General features: G+C 36.3%; 1 protein-coding gene across 4 annotated transcripts in view; it reads right to left on the minus strand.

The window, feature by feature from the left end:
- Positions 1-18147, minus strand: part of CDK17 (cyclin dependent kinase 17) — a 90593-nt gene that overhangs the window by 35460 nt on the left and 36986 nt on the right. For 3 of the 4 annotated variants that reach the window (XM_069000489.1, XM_069000495.1, XM_069000491.1), the window contains exons 2-4: positions 17386-17534; positions 12944-12982; positions 4091-4255 (exon numbers count right to left, since the gene is read on the minus strand). In XM_069000489.1, the coding sequence (XP_068856590.1) occupies positions 4091-4255; positions 12944-12982; positions 17386-17503 (322 nt within the window). In that variant the 5' untranslated portion in view covers positions 17504-17534. The remainder of the gene's footprint in view (positions 1-4090; positions 4256-12943; positions 12983-17385; positions 17535-18147) is intronic. The other variant, XM_069000499.1, reaches the window with a different exon arrangement.

Below are 18147 nucleotides of genomic sequence, written 5' to 3' on the forward strand. Positions count from 1 at the left end.
GAGATTCTGTTAGTAAAATGAAGTGCAACAGCTACTGACAGGGGTTCCCCAATCTATTTATCCTCATGTTAGAACAAGACCATCAGTTGGGACCCAAAGTCTGTTTTCTTTATGGAAGCTAGGCAAGGGACAGTTATCTCACCAATCTCACAAAATAAAAACTGACAAAATTAAAGCAGTGCTGCATTTTAAGCCATGGTGCAATTACATGATTTCTTTTCTGAGAGACTGGTAATTTAAATAAAGTAATTATGGAATTGATGCTGTCATATTTTTACACATTTAATTCCACAAAACATTCATATTATGAAATAATTAGTAAAAAAAGACAATTGGAAATGCAATGCTCAGAATTACATAGGGCACCCTAACCGGCAATGATAATTCTTCTGCTAAGACTATCAGCTACATAACAACACACAACTAAACACTATTTCAAGAACTAGCAACACAAACCCATATATTTGGGACAGATAATGTAGCTCAAAAGGAGCTTCTGTTCTTTATAAATCAGGAATATGAAGACAAAAAGGGTCTCTACCATTCAAGTCTAAAAGTGCAGTATTTCAGACTTACATAGGATGATGATTTGAATACCCCTGTGTTATGATAAATTCTGGTAAGTCTGGATAAGCTACATACCCACAACCAAGAGGGTTTAAGCAGAATACTGGCTGTAGCAATCAAAAACGTATCATTAAGCAGATGTATTTCCAATGGGCTAAATACCCACTGCTCCTATTTATAAGGGTTTGCAGATGTTTTAATTATTTTCTACATAGATATAATTTTAAGCTTTTTAAAAAATAACTTGACTGTGTTATCATCTGATATAAATGCATCCTTTGATTTGATTCAATTAAAAAGGCATTGATAGAGCCTTAATGTTCATTATTTTAATAGCATAAACCCCAGACTAAGGCATTAACCCAGACATTTTAATCATTTTTACACAGGTGCACAATGATGTTTGATTAAGCAATGATGAAAGCCATGCAAGTATTTCTTTAATTTCTCTAAGCCTTTCTGTAGACAAGTTTACCTGCATCAAAGCTTGCTTGCATAGTCTTCAGAGGTTTTAAACATTCACTAATGTATTGAGTTGCTTTCACTGCAATACCAAGCCATTCTCTTACACAGATGTTTATTTTAATGTACTCTACATACCTTATTAAATATCCAGTTAATGAAAAGCTAGATGTAGATGACTATAATATAACAAGGAAACTAGAGAACTACATTTAAAGGAAAAGGCTGTCCTCATTTCAGCTGTGAGGAATGCATCACAGAAGAAATTAATACAGGGAACCTACAGCGCAGCAAATGAGAACTCCTCCAAGTGAGCCATAATCAAAGTCACTAATTAGTACTGAGTCAGACTGCACGATCTCTCCACCTTACTTCAAATTATTGCAAGATTAATCATGTGACTTGCATAATGGATTTCTTCCAAGGTGCACTTTCCTGAAGCTTAATTTCTATGAAGTGTCTACATTGTACGATTAGTTTCACTGATAATATAATGCAAACTGAGGAAGGCCATAGTGAGAAACTGCCTTTGCTGTTACCATTACTGAACTATGAAAGGTGTATGGAAACATCATTCCTTTCAACTAATATTTACGACAATGAAACAAAACTTCTCCGTAACTGTATCAACGTAACTGGAAAAAGCAAGGATTAACTCTCTCCTGGCAGTTACCACAGTTCACCAGGAGGACCAGCTTCAGTTAGTTCTGCACATTCCAGGAGCTTCCCCAGAGGCAGCATTAATATAAATATGGAACAAGGACAATCAAATTTGTTCTTCATTCAGCCAGGTCAGGTCCAAAAAAGGTTTATTAGCTCTGGCTTCGTCATGAACTGCAGCAGTTAAATGTTTCCAGAGGAACAAGACTACAGCAGCTGTACAGATACAAGTGAACTAAAAAAATCCCTCAGCTAAACCCTCTAGTTTAGCTAAACTAAACCCTATTTTTACAGTTTGGCCTGAGAAACACCTCTGTTATTTAAAATCATCCTGGTAACTGAACACTAAATTTAAAAACTGCTAAAAACTTTTAAACAAAGGCACGGCTCAAAAATTTTTATTTACACAGCATTTTACAAAACAAAGCTAACAGAGAATTTCCAACTAGAAATTACTTCTGAAGTATTTTGGGATTTTACATGTTACCACAACTGCAGAAACTCAAGTTCAATGCTCAAAAAGCAAACAAAACTCCAAAACACCTTGGGGCTTCTCAATCGATTTTTATATTGATAATCTCATTCAAACACAGGCAGCATAAAGATGCACTTGTGGCAGGTCTCAGATTAATCTGGTTTTCTTTAACCAAATAACCATCCTTTTACCTGCCATGATTTTGTGGTATTTCAAGGACATCTCTCTGATACCCTTTTTCTACCTATGAAATAGAGGAAAAACTGCAAAGAAAAGAGGGTGGATGAAGAAAGCAAAGAAAATAAAAGTCTCATGTAGTGTAGCATATTTGACCATTTTGTTTCTGATGTCATTATTCCAACAGGGAAAACCTCAGCTTCCTGATGAGTAATAACCATTCTCATATGGCAGGAACAGAAGAAAGAAAGAAAGATGTGAAAAAGGAGCAGAAAGAGGAATTATGCTTGCACATACTTGTACTCCTGTTTTTTACCACTATATAACACGGACAGGTAGCTTGTATTTACATCAAATAAGGCATTAAAAATAAGACATTATCGTATCCAAAGCAAAAAGAGGGGTTTAGCATACAAATACAGAGCAACCAGGCTCAGTGGAAGGTGTCCCTGCCCATGGCAGAGAGGATGGAACTAGATGATCTTTGAGGTCCCTTCCAACCCAAACAATTCTGTGATTCCACAATACATTCTGTACATCTATTCCATACTACTTCAAAAAAATTGCAAATTGTTGTTAAAGGCAACGCACAATTAAGAGAGTACAGGCATCTCTGTACTCAAAAACATCTTTGCTGCTCCTGTACTTAGTTTACACATATCTAGCTTGACAAATAATTCATACAGACTACATATTCCTAAACACAGATTTCTCTAAGTACATGATTAATTTTTTTTAAAAACTCTCTCTTCCTGTTAGATTCTTGGCAACTTAACTAAAGCTTGGCTTGGCAAAAATGAAAACGCAAATACTGTGTACAGGACTTGAGTGAAATCAGAAATTGATGTTGTAGGCAAACCACGCATACTAAAACCAATTTTCTTGTGTGATAGCAACAGCTGCTATAGTAAATTCAAAAGGATGTAAGTCTTTTCGCAGTTTGAATGGTAACTCAAACAGTAAAAGGCATAGTTTTGAACAAAATGAGTGGTATTACACCAGAGGAGGATATAAGTGGTTTGACTACTATCTTGAAGATTCACAGCTTAATCTTGAAGATCAGTTTATCACACTTCTAAAGGAGGGCAGGAGATTGAAAAAATAATAAAACTCTAATTAAGCTGTGACTTGCTCTCATTTTCTAGTATCAATTAATTAAGCATAATTTAAAATAACATAAAAGCAGGATAAAACATTAATGGTGACTGGAGGCAGCAACATGATAAATTACTTGAAGAAGAAAAAATATTTCATAACTTATTTGCTTCATGGAAGCACAAATATAGCTCAGGACCACAACAAAAACATAATTATAGTTGAGTGACCTTAATTTGTCACTGACAGAAACATTTTTTTTCTCTGTAATAGTGAGAAGTGATACACCAGTTCTTTTAAAATTACAGGATGATTATCCTCTTTTTTTTTTTTTGGTATTACATTCTTGCCAATGCTTAACTGAGATGGATACATGAGTTCCTTGCAAAGTATTAAGAAAGACTATTTTGTTACTTTTGTAACTTGTCAAAAATTCATGGGTGATTTCTGTGTGTTTTTCTAATTGCTTTCTTCCTGAAAATCTTAAAAGAGACATTCAGTGCCTTAAAAACAAATTTCTCAAACTCCAGAAAAAATTACTGCATATTCAGAGATTTAATAAAGCATTAGAATATCTGTACCTCTTGCTATGAATCCATACAAACATTATTTTTCACAGAAAAATCAATTCAAACAAACAATGTAGGAAATTACCTAATCTGCTCCCATTTCTGGGCATTGCCATGAACGAGCCGAGACTGCCCCCTATGACGCTGTGTGGTCTCCGTAAAGGGGGCTTCTTGAAAGATCCCGTGTATTGGTGGAGAAATGAGTGCATGCTGTGAGACGTTGGAGGCCTGCCATTCTTCACAATAGGCTCTACAATTCACAGGGATCAAAATATTCATTGCCACAAGCAAGCAGGATTGTCAGGAACATGCCAGAAGACAAAAAAGAAAGAAAAAAAAAGAATTAGTAAACAGGAAATCACCAGTCTGGTAAGATTATCTTTCATGCTAACAGCAGACCATCACACTACGGCCATTCCTCTATTAACAAAAAAGTACAAAACATGGCATTAAATGTTACCCAAATTTAACTTTACTAAATCCTGTCACTGCTGCTGGACAAGTAAATGCCCTGAATATCCAGTCTTAGAACGTCAATAAAACCAGAACACTAATTATTTTCTTCTGTCTTACTGCACAATGTTTCATCTTTACTTTTAAACAGGACAGCTGTTAGATCAACTGTGATGAGCAAAATCAACTGTAAGCCTTTGAAAATATTCTCCCTCTCAGAATTCTCACAGGTCACTACTACCAAAGCCTTGCTATTGGACATCTTTAGAAGTAAATGTACCTGTCTATACCTCCCAGACCTGTCATGCTATAATTAAGGTTATTAACTTAGAGGGTATCAGAAAAATTAAGTGTTCAATTCTTTATTTTGACTTTCTACTGGATTGTGTTTCAGATGGTTCAGAGATATTTTTTTTAAAAAGTTATTATCATTGATAAGCACTTTCTAAAAGAATGAAACGTTGGAAATTTTTAAATCTTATTTACAAGTGTGCACAGAAATTGAGCATGCATGTTCCCTCAGCAACCTGACTCCTCACACATGGACTAGACCTCAAGGATCAACACGGTCCTAGAAGCAGGCTAACTCTAAAAACACGAGGACATTTTTTACCCCCAAAAGAAGTAAACCAGATGTCCACTTGCATTGACTGTCTCGACAGTGGACTTAGCAGAACCACCAGTGGAGTCATTCATACAGAAAATAAAGATGAAATACTCTCACTTCAGAAAATGGGATCAGAGTCATCTGGCAGCTACATGCAAGCACTGTCCCTATACTACAGAAAAGAACAGAAGCTATGCCCAAAGCACAGCTGAGATTCAAGTAATTTTACTCTTCCATTACTTGACTCTTGTTAACATAAAAGATTAATGTTTAGTATTATTCAGAAGACAGAAAAGGCAGCAGCCATGCACTGAGCAACTGCAGCATGAGTGCTACTGAATGGAGCAGCACCCACCAGAGGCACTGCTCCCAGGGTGTGCTCAGAGCTTCACTCATGCCTCCTGGGACAGGGAGCACTCTGGAATGCTATTTCACCACTCCAACTTATAGTCCCACATGCAGGGACCCCAAAATCCTGCTTTCCGCTCCAAAAAAGGTAGTAAGAATAATAGAGCTAGGAGAACATATTTTATGGAAAGCAGAATTTCAATGGTGAAGGAAAGGAACAGCAACAAATGCCTAATAACCTAAGGGAAACAGGATCCTGAAGGGAACCCCCTCCCTCCCCACAAACAGAAAAACCTTCTAGATACATTATTATGATTAATCTGAAGCAGAGACAGAAGTACACAGACAGAATTACCCAAGGACAGGTCAGTGACCTTAAGAAATAATTATGCAAGGAAGTTTTGCATATAAACATGAATAACACAGTGAGACAAAAACCCAAGAAACATTAACTCAGCTGCTGCAGGGAAAAAAACAAAAGCCCTGGGAAAAAAACATGCTGCAGGCAGAAAACAGAAAGGACATGTCAGCACTGTTACAAACCTGCCTGCATCCTTGATAAACACAGCTTCAGAGCGGGTGAACATGAGGAAAAATACACCATACATCTGTGTATATGTTTGTAAAGTATGACCAGGGTCTTCAGACCTCTGCACATCTCTACCCCAAATGCTTATTTCTGTTCTAATAGTTTGCATCACCCTTTTGACTTAAGAGTGGTACCAGCTTCCTTGTTGCATGCCTTCAACAGCAGATTTATCCTAAGGCAGCAGGCAGCAAATTCCTCAGCAATTTTTAATATAATCTATTACTACTTCCACATGACAGGACACAGGTCCACCTTCAGCACAACTACTGCTTTTGGTAAGTTAACATCTGCTTTTTGCTTTCCAACTTTCTTGCTAATTTGATTTGAATTTGATAAAGTTTCGAGTCTAAACACCTCACACTGAGTTAATGTGCGCTGGTGCACAAATGAATAGTACCTTGTATGTTATGGCTTTTGTCTACTCATGCTAAAAGTAATCTACCTTCATGAGCTGTGAAGTACACAAAAGAGGCCAGCATTTATGAATACACTAAGTGTCTATGTAGAGATTGGGTTTTATGTTCATTAGTAACATGACAGTGTGATGCACAGAGATGATTATTTAAAAACTGTTTTCCTCATGGCACTGGTAAATTTGTATATATTTTACAGTTTAAAACAAAATTCCTAAAATATCCTAACACATGAAAAGTTCAGCTCAAATATAAGGATAAATACAGATCACACTATCAAGTAAATTTATATAAAAATGAAAGAAAAATGGTTGATATAATAAGATCCAATTACACAGAAATAACTTTTGTCATCATAGGCAACTATTACCTTCCTTCACTGTCCTAAGTACTGTACTAAATTGTGGAGCCCATTATAAAATTTTGCAACAATAATTTAGGTTATATAGTAGGACAGGCATAACTGCTGGCAGACAATGAAGTGAAGGTTACAAAAAACACTCACATGACACTGTATTTCTAACTAAGATGAGTATTAATCCTGCTTGCTTATAAATAGGGGTTTAAAATCCTGATACACATTAATTTACCAAAATGAGGGATCGTATGGCATATGATGGTATAAGGTACAGATTTATGGTTTGGAAAAGTATTGTTGAAGAATTGCTATGAACAATTCAGTGTGCATTGCTGTATGCTAGGAACTTCTAAAGAAATGGTTGCATGAATTCTGCATTATATTACCTCCTCCCTGCAAATGCGACTGTTAACAGCCAAGAGCTGGAATCAATATTGAAGATGATCAAGCAAACTCTTGCTGGAAATTAATTTACAAGACTCTTTATTACAGTTTTCATGCACTTATGAGATAAAAGAGTTAAATAAAGTGCTTTTGAAAAAACTACTTAACTCTCTCTCTGTCTCCAAAGACCCACAAGTACTTCTTTTGAAGTTACAATTTCCTTTAATTCACTTCATTTTTTCCAGAATTATTAATACGATGAATCACTATATTTAAAGTATAACACTGCAGTTTTAAGATGTGAGTTAAGTCAACTGTCTGGTCTTGAAAATACATCTAAACTGTAAAAGTTAAATGCCTTTACTACATACATCTATAAAAACTGCTTCTTATAATTTTATTTCTGTGATTATAGGTTTGATTTGTCTTTAAAAAAATGTTTCCCCCATATAAAACCCACAAACATCCTTTACTTTAGTGTCACTGTACTTGGTAAACATAACTCAGTAACCATATGTTGCTATTGGTTTAATATTCAGCCACAGGCAAAATGAATGATGGAAATTAAAAGGTGAGTAAAAAACCACTAGAAAATTCACTGTGCAAGTGTGTGGATCTACTGCATTTTGAGATCATGCACAGCTCCCATCTTCCTCTCTCATATAGATTAAAACAATAGAAGCATGATACAATCCAGGGACTCAGTGGAGGGCTGAAGAGGACACCTGGGAACTCACTGCATCTACCACCTCCTTCAGCACAAGAGTGAAAAAGCCAGCCATGGCAGGTTGCATACTGCACACAAAATGATTCTTCTGTGGAAACTCCTCACCACAGGATGTTACAACTACCAGAACCTCCAAGACTCAAGGGGAGCCTGAACAAGCAATCTGCTCAGGGTTACTAACCACACAGAGACTTGTTCACTGAGCCTAGTTCAGGAAGTCTCTGAGCTAGAAACTGATACAATACGCTGGGGAAATGATATTGTACTTTTGGCTCTAATCTTAGACTTGCCCTAAAATGTCATCCTCAGAGTCTGGAGAACAGACAGGCACAACTCCAGCTGTCCTTACAGCACAAGACTTCTGCAGTACCTGGGCAGTTCACTTGTGTTGGCTTTCGCTGGCACAACCATTCCAATAAGGGTCTTATTAATCATTTATCTCTAGCTCTCTTTCCTCATCTGTAACTCCAAACTGATAAACTGATATGGAAAACAAGCTGAAACACAGACTTCTCAGTGGTCTTTTTAAATTGTATTTCATCAGTTTTTATAGTCTCTTCTTATTTTGGGAACACCATCATATAATCTTGGACTCGTCTTTCAAGGAATGCCATTTCAACCCTTACATTTCTTAGGCAGCCTACTAAGCTATCATGCAAATCTAGTCTTTAAGTGTGAAAAAGGTTAAACAACATTCTCAATGAGAATAGTTATAAATATTATACTGATGTACAGGATGACCACATGGATTTCTTTTCAATGTCCCTGAAAAATTCTTGCAATAGACACCCTTTAATAAAGTATACCTAGATGTGCACATTCGTTTTATATCTATAAAAATGCATATCCCTTTTTTTAAATGCCACGTCCACATCATCTAGCTTAACCTTGCACCTTCAGCAAAGTTTAAAATTGAGCAATGCATGGTGACTGTGCACTGTTGTATTACTCGATTTTCAAGTTTGGTGAGTGCTGAGCTAACCCTTTATATAATCTGGAGCATTTTCTTGTACTTTTCACATTCTGTCATTCAAACTTCTGTTACTATTGGCATAACCCAAAATAAATACAACAGCACTATTCAAAGAAAACACAGTTCAAAATGCAATCAGCCTGGCTTAATAATGATTATAAGTTTCTAGACCATGGAATGTTTTAGAATACACACATATATTTTAGGAAAACACTGTACCCAGTAAGGTACCACTGCTTTGCTAAGTTTGAAATAATGCCAACACCAATGCTAACAAACATAAGAAACCAGAAAGCAACTCAAATGAACCACTGAAATTATTCAATTGTGAAGTGGAATAAATTTATGTTTGAACATAAGTGGAACTGAATTTTTTTTTACTTCATAATTATGAAAACTGCTGTAACAATTAGAACAGCAGTGTGTATAAACAAGACGCCTGGCCGAGGAATTAACTAAACCCAACAATTTTATAAAGATGCTTCCTCTTCTTCCTTTAACTGCAATTTAAATTAACCACAAACCTTGACCTCAAATTACTTCTGAGTTAAGCCATTTTTCAATTAATCCACAATGTTTCTTTTCCTCATCTATCTATGATAACAAAGACCCACACTACCACCTTCTTTCCTGTGCTGGATTTACTTAACTGGATTTACTTAAGCTGAGCTCCAGAGAGCCTGCAGAATTGCCTGGCATTTCTTTGCATGGCCTCAGCAACTGACATACTGTCACACATCAGTCAGCTGGTGGATTAAAGAAAGAAAGTGTTTTCATTAGGAATGTAAATGCATTTTAAAACACTTTTTATGAATATATATTATCACGTACTCAACTAACTCTTTCTTTTTTTATGTCCCATGAGTATCTCTACTATTTGACAAAGAGACCAAGCTGTTTTTCAGATTTCACTGCCTAAATTTTGCAATGAAATTTGATTCATCTAGCTTTAATAAAGAACTAAAATCACAGTCATACAAGGTGGCATTTTCCCTTAAATCAAACAGAGCTGAGTATGTCTGCAAAAAAATGCTTGATTCCACAACCACTACCCATTCTGGACATGTAAACCATATAAATACGTATTTTAACTTCATATAAATAAAACTAAAATACACATGTGGAGATTTTCTAGTCAAAGTAAGAAATACTGGAGACTTAGCATTTATGATTACTGATTTGGGTACAGAATGGGGATTGAACCCAGGCATGTTCCATATTCTAAGTAAGGATGAATCTTTGTGCCTGCCACAATTTACTGGTTCTACTAAAAATGTGGCTCAAGGTCCACCCCCCCTCCTCCACCCCCCCACCCCCCCCCAACAAAAAAGAAGTGCAATTTTGATTTCGGTTTCTGAACTAGGTCTCCATGGGGTATACACAGCACAGCTGCTGGCAGAAGGGTGGAGGCAGAACCTCACTTTACACTTTTAACGGCAACTTGACTTTGGACTGGCTCAAGTGTAACAAAATCTCACTAAATGTCTTGAGAATCCACTACTGGCTTTTATAGGACAGAACTCTATTTAGTTTCTTTTCCACCACCTTGACCTCACCCTTGCTCCAGAAAACTTCCAAGGCTGTTTTTTATCATTTCCAATTTGATAGAGAACAGAAAAGTGTCAAAAATCTATGTTTGTGAAACTACATATTCATTCTTTGAACAGCTTTGCATTCATGAAGCTTGCGATGCATCATCACAATGTTTTAAGTTTATTTATGTAGGCTTCTCAAATGCTACTGTCATACTGCTTAATCATATTTCAGCATCATTAACTACACATTCATCTACCTGATCTGAATGTTAGGCTCTGCTAATGATTACTCAGTTTTTACATAATAAAACCTGACTTTTTTTGGACTTGAAATACAAAATATTTCCAACAAACTGCTGAAGAAGCTGTTGTCAAGAGCCCTTTATTTCTTCAGAAAATGTAGAATGCAAGCAGGTGAATTTGATATTTCAGAGCTAGCATGCTGCACTGTATAATATTTAATTACACTGCTGTAAGGCAGTCAGACCCACTCAGTAAAATTAGTTGATTGCAGGTGACAGCTGCCATAAAAGATACATTTAAATAACCCAAAGCAGCAATACACTTGCTATATTGTACTCCCCAGGAGCTGGATGAGGAACACTACAAAATACTGTGTAGTTACAGATTATTTTATGAGGTTGTTTCCTAAGATTCTGTTATGTGATACTCAGGAAAATATTAAGTCACTGTAAAAACAGAGCAACCACTCAATACCACTTAAACCAGTATTTTTCGTTAAACAATAAGATGAAATCTTCAAACTGTTGAATATTAAGATTTTAAAAACTTGGCAAAACTTCAAGGGTTTCCTCCCACTGGTCAAATTAATCCATTTGAGTACAGCAGTCATTCCAGAGCGAATATTCTTCACCTGGACAACACAAGCCAAAAAATATTGGTAGAACATTTGAAAAAATATGCTAATATAACCCTGAAGAAACACAGCCTTCAGCTTCCTCAGAGAAATGAAGTACCTCAATTATTAAAATGGCACTGTAACGTCCTAGAAACTTTTTTTTTTTAATTTGAGACAGAAACGACAGAACTTTTTCTGTCTGTTTGAACCACAAAAACAATGCAAAAAACCAAACTATAAACACCAGGCCAAGAATGAGATCAAGACATCTAAAAAACACTACAAAAAACCTTTCAAAGTTGACTTCACACAGAGTGAGGTTTTGCCTTCAGTCTGGGTACCAAAACCATAAAGATCACAATCAAGTGAAATATATTCAAAACCAAAGCCCCGCATTTAAGATTTATGTATTTCATACTGCTTAGAAGATAATTCTCAGATAATATTTTTGGCCATCAGAACCTGTACTGGAACGTGGGCATGGTAGATCTGTACCTCAAATCAGATAAGCATAACACACCATCAGTTTAAAATTGTAACTGCAGAAGGCATCACACTACACCAAATCTTTCAGAAAAATTTTTCAGCTACAATTTCATTAATGCAAGTCAATACTACAGCCAAGACGCAAGTATCCCTGGCCTCTATCCTTGCATCCACACACAGAGCTCCCAATGCAAACATCTGTGAGACCACACTGCCAACCAAACCAGGAAACAGGATCTGGCTCCTTTTTGTCCTACTTTCAGAAATAAATTGTGTTGGCTAGTTATGTGTATTTTACTTTTCTGTACTTAACGACTCCATCTGAATACCATTTGAGAACAAATCTCTGCACATCCATCAGTGAGCCTACACTAACAGAAATCTGATGTATTTAGAGAGTCCACTTCTGCATCTAAACATTGTGTTCTCCTGCTGAACTTGCATTCTGCTTTTAAGGAAAACACTTATGAGTGGACAAGGCCCCCACAAAGCCCCCCAAGACTGTGGGTCTCTGCAGCATGCTTCAGGCACTGAATTTTCATGCTCATTTTGCTTTATAAGCACTTTCACATATGAACAGAGACTCTAGGTTTTGTGGGAAGAAGCAAATTAAAACAGAAGGGAAGAAAGAACACTATGTTGTGCAGCGTATGTAGGATGGAGAAACCATACTGAACAGTAATAACAAAAATGGATGTATACCACAGCACAGAAGGGTACGTACAGACTATAATAAAAACATTGCCAGTACAGTGTAAGGGACAGTACAAGGATCAGTGTTTAGCTGTGACAACTGCCAATGTCTCACAGTAATCTGTAGCTCTAAAATGAGCTCTAGCAATTCTAGGGATTTCTTCTTCCCTTACCCACCCACACCTTCATACTGATACTTTCCTCCAACATCAACAGAGAAATTTTACTGATTTATTACCAGTAAGCATTTCTGTGCTCATATTTTCAATTCAAGAACACTGTCTTGAAAATATGTTGCAACACACTGTTTTCCTTCCACACTCAAGGAATTATACATAGCAGATGGAATGGAAATTTCTCAGCTCTGTTGAAGATGATATGAAATGATTAAAACTACAAAGGCATTTTGGATGTTCTGAGACAGTATTGCAATGTGTTGATTTTTATAAACATTCATCCCTCTTATCAGAGTATTAACTAGTCATTAATGCCTTAAACCTAAAAAACACTTACGCACTTTACCGTAGCTGATCCTTCCATTATTACTCACACCTGTAAAATTACAAAAAAATTATGCAAGTGTTCATGAGACTGGATCCTATGATCACATCACTGAGCTAAAAGAGACCAAATGGAGATAAGTATTATTTTACAAATTCATGTAGCCATTTCTATCAGAACTTCATCTTTTTTGGTTTATTATGCACATGTGTATTTCTCTGTACCAAAAAACCCAAAAAACCCAACCATAACAAAATAGAATGCTTTCCAAGTTACTTATAAATTAATGCAAGAGCTGTGGATGTATTCTGGAACGCATCTTGCAGTTCTTTTTAAAAGCATGCTTGGAGCTTGTGATAATGCACTTCATAGTATTAGACAATACAGCTGCATTTTTTGCTTTCATTAGAGATCAAATATATTTGAGGTATTTGCATAAATTTTACACTTAATTAGGATTTAAATATGCATGATTGGATGTTACTCCTCGCCAAATTTCATTAGTATGTCATTGGCAAACAAAAGTTTCAGGAGCAAATTTAGTTGCCAAATCCTAAAAATTATCATTTAATATTTTTAATGTTAATCTAAATACATATATTAAGGTAGAATCTAGAATTTAAAAAGCAAGCCAGCACACTGTTAATATGAGAAATTAAAATATGGCAGAAATAAAAATAAACAACAAATCCACCTAACTGTTTTTATATGTTGAAACATCAGAGACCATGAAAAGCTTTCGTATTTAGATAAAAGACTAGCCCGAAGTATACCTCATACAGTCCACAGTTCATAAGGCTTCAGATTTATTATTAGGCATTTCACTGGTCCCCATATTTTTATGGTTTATGACATGATTTGGCAGCGCTTCCTCACCCAGAAGCCAATCATGATGAATATAATTTGTAAGAAAGATTTAATTATATATATGTTTCTGGTCACTAAATAATTTGATGGTGTTCCAAAAACCCATACCCAATGGTTATACTATATTCAGTGCAACAGCTCTGTGCTGCTGCATTGAACAGTATGGGTTGATCCCTGCTAATCCCATTTTGCTGCTCATGGATGAGTGATGCATACTGAGATTGTACTGACATCACACAATGAAGAAGGCTGTGTATTAAGTGAGACTGCATACAAAAGGTTAGCTGATTCAGTGGTATCAATGCACTGCAAAGAAATCAAAAGTTACGGATCTATCTTTATGTGCGTGAACTACAAATGGGACAATTTGTTCTACTTTAGGAGTACTGTTCTCTGAATCTTGAAACAACCCACTCAAAGCTGGAGCTAATGACAAGGTGGGCCTCTGGATGGGAGCTGCAGTTACTTGAAATTACAGGCAATTGCGGGGGAAGAAACATTTGACAGGGGGCTGAACAATACAGGTTATTGCAAAAAGGTGACCATAAGGAAAGGGCCCTGGTACTATGCACAAGTGATCTACATCTGGAATGGCAGTGCTGAACTGCAACTTATAATAAATATTTTACAGGATATAAATCAGATGGAGATGAGTCTGGATTCCAGGTCAGCTCAGATATGGTTTTCTATGGACACAGTCTCTACAATCTCTATAACCCAGTAACACAGCTGTTTCCCAGGAAGGAAAAAAACTAGCATGTGTAAAATGATAACCTTCAGTGAACACAGCCATCAGCATGGAATGACAGGAGACAAGATGAGCGATTTGCTAGAAAGAAAAAGTTAAATCAAAAGAATTGGACAGTAACAATGGAAGAAAATTCTGCTGTAAAGGCCTTCAACATTCAGGGCCTGGTCTTGCCTTCTGACCTGAAATGCACAGTTTCAATGCCCTTCAACTCTTATTTCTCAAGTTCATGATGTAATGCTTGAAAATTAAGCACATATGAAGAAGCACTTTCTGAAGATTATTTGTACCCCGACTTTGATTCTCTGTAGATTACTATAGTGGCATGCCTTTGATTTACTAGACAGTGCTTTTTAAGTTTCTTTAGGAACAGATTCAAAGCCTGTTATACTGGGCACATTTGTGTCTCTCTGCTCCACAGGGTAAAGGAGCTGTTTAAGCAGAACTAAGGAGACGGTTACTCCTGCCTCCTGAGATCAGCACCATCACAGTAAAGGATGCACTTTCAAGATCTTAATGCAGCTATGACTTTATATAATATTTTTCAAGAGACTACATCCTCTCATGTGTCTCAGCTGGATATTTACAATTAGTAGAGGCTTTTTAGCACTGGGATTTCGTAAGATGCCAAGGCAAACCTTTCTCATTTAAGCACTCCTTTGTAAGCAAAATTCTTTAAATGCCCACTGAAGGATTTTTTCCGGGCAATGTTCTTTACCAAACTGGTCTTTCACCAAAAGAGAAAAATAATTTCTTGGCTGTTTTTTCCAACAATTGTTGTTGCCCAAAGCCCAGTCCCTACGGTCTGTCTGAAAAATACTCTTTCCAAAATATCTTCATCTGTGGGAAAGCTAGTGTGTCCCTTAGAAAAGCAAGACTAGCTAGAGCAGCAAGCATTTTCCAACCCTACTTTCTAAGAAAAGTAGGGTTGGAAAGGAAAAACAAAGGAAAACAAAAATCCACAACGTAGTATCCTGTTCACCTCTGCAAGATCAAAGACAGGACAAGTACTAATAACTGCATTCTGGAAGAATCTGAAAAAGGTAGCAAGTGTCAGTAAAACTTTTTTTAATGGCATAAAATGATGAGTTAAAGATTAGGCACAGCAAAAGTACAGTTTATATTCTTTGTCTTCTTTCAAGAGGACCGACAACATCTCCAGCGTATCCAAGAAGACTGTACTAAGGCATCAACAACATTTTGCATGTATAAGCATAGCATACATTGTTTTCACAATTTTAGCATATAAGATTCCTTTTGGCCAATGAATTACCATGGAAAGCAAAATAAAAACAGCACTAAAAGCTAGATAAGTAATTTGCAATTAGGAACATTTTCTTGAATTGTATGTTTTATTTATTTTAACACTTTAAATATCTAGGAGAAGTTAAGCTTGTCAGAGTCTGGCGACAAGCATGCAGACATCCAAGTACTACTGTCTGGGATAAGGTAAAATCTTTATTCTTCCTGGATTCAGTTTACAACGAATCAATTCAGCAACCCAGTTCACTACCCTCCTCAATGCTGGTAACAATTTTTTCATGCTCATTTCTCAGTGTGAAAGTAACATTCTTAGCACTTATTTACATAATGAAATCAATCTTGCAGAAGTACATACAGGTCTGAAAAAATATGCATCAGTAACAAAGGCAAATACAAGTGAAATCATGTGGAACAACTCAGTATCTCAGAAAGGACTTAATAGGTATCAGTGCAAAAATACTGCAATTGTTGCTCCTGAGTAGACCTGTTGTATCAACATATAAAAAGTTGTAATAAACCTTGTGTCCCAAAACACTGGGCATGGCCCATAGTAAAAACAGGACAATAGCAATGAATATACCAGGGATTAAAGGTAAAAATGAAAAACACTATTAGCTTTGTTTTGCCAAAGGTAAATTCTGCTTCCAAAACCTCAGTATGCAACATATCTTGAATGGGGTTTTAAAAATCTGCAAGGCAAATTCCATTGCCTCTACCTCCGCTCAAATTTCCTGGCCCTGCCAGTTTTCAGTGGGAAAATTCAGAATCCTTTACTGTTGTTAAGTGGGAGAAAAATAAAATTCAGATCCCTTGATAAATGAGAAAAATCTTAGATATGAGCAGAGCAAAAAATAACACTAATCAGCACTGAAGATGAAATATGACTTAAATGCTGCAGCCCAGGAAACAGAACAAGCAACAAAACCTCTTCCAGTCATTGTTACTGCAGATCGCATCCAAAAGCGGCATCATCATTAACGTGGACTTTACAGCAGCCAGCACATTTATGGGATCAGCCAAAGACTTATGTAAGAATAAGAGACAAGCTGGTTATCCTGAATGCTTCTAGTCACCTTCATATTGGTGAAGAGAAGTACTACTGAGCGACACAGAGATGACAGAATTTAGACTACTGCACTGCATCACCAATGTAAGGTAAACAGTTTTATACATAATGCTTAAGCAGTTAGTCAATCATATTACTAAATAATGATTTTGAGAACAGACTGAATTTGAAGCCATATGAAGCTGATGTGAGACCTACTAAATTCATACAATGGGTTTGTTTACTGCAAGAGCATCTATAAGCCTTGCTGGACACAATATAAAAGGATAAATTTAGGTAGCTTTTGACCAATAGCTCTATAACAGTTCAATACCAAAGCAAACCAAACTAATACATAATAACATATCAACCTGTTGAAAGAACTAGGGCAGTGGAATGTAATATAAATTAAAAAAAGGTTAGTGAGAAAGTCCCTGCAACCGTGAAAACTGAAATGAACCCCAGCAATGCTCACTTGAGTAGGGCCTGACAAAATTCTTACATTTTCCACAAAGTGAAAGATATGCTTACCGTTATCTTTGCTGCTGTTTTCTTCAATTGTCATTTGTTCTGCTAGCTCAGACAGCGATTCATCAATGGTCTGGCTTCCTCGCAAGGTTAAGGAAAGTCTTCTCTTAAATTTTTTCATGCTATCGATATTAAGTCTGGCTTAAGGAAGCCTGAAAACAAAAATAAACAACAAAAAGTGAGAAAAAAAATCAGTTAATCAGAAAATGAAGTTTAATTGACTGACATAAAAATGCAGGAAGGCTTACACAAAAATTGGGCAATATGCAAATTATACTTAAAACAGTATCCTTAAAGCAAGGTTAGTCTACTGGACTGAAGAATAATGTTTTCAGCGGTTGATGCCCATACACTTTTGAAATTTTTATTTCTGTTTGGAAAAAAAAGAACCTTTGGGTTTTTCTTTTTTTAGAAAACAGTTAACTTGATTGTCAGTTTTACAATCCAATAATAAAGGGAATGGTCATCTGAAAACTTGCTCTGTGTGTGCTCTCTGGCCTCCTCCACAGTCTCTTTCACTAATCCCACTAAAGAGGAGACTGTAACCTTTTCTCTTTTTCAGCCCAATTTTTTATGATGAAAACTTACCAAACTCCTCTATATTTTTGCCCTTTTCACAAATGGAAGAAGGGGACAATGCTGAAAGTGCTTCTGAAAACACAAAAGCACTTCTTAAACACCATCCCACCAAGGGAAATAAGACAGCAAGGGTCTGGTAACAGTGACCAGAATGGATGTTTCTCTTAAGAGTCAAGCCCTAGGACG

Source organism: Aphelocoma coerulescens, chromosome 1A (assembly GCF_041296385.1).
Source record: "Aphelocoma coerulescens isolate FSJ_1873_10779 chromosome 1A, UR_Acoe_1.0, whole genome shotgun sequence".
Taxonomy (NCBI): domain Eukaryota; kingdom Metazoa; phylum Chordata; class Aves; order Passeriformes; family Corvidae; genus Aphelocoma; species Aphelocoma coerulescens.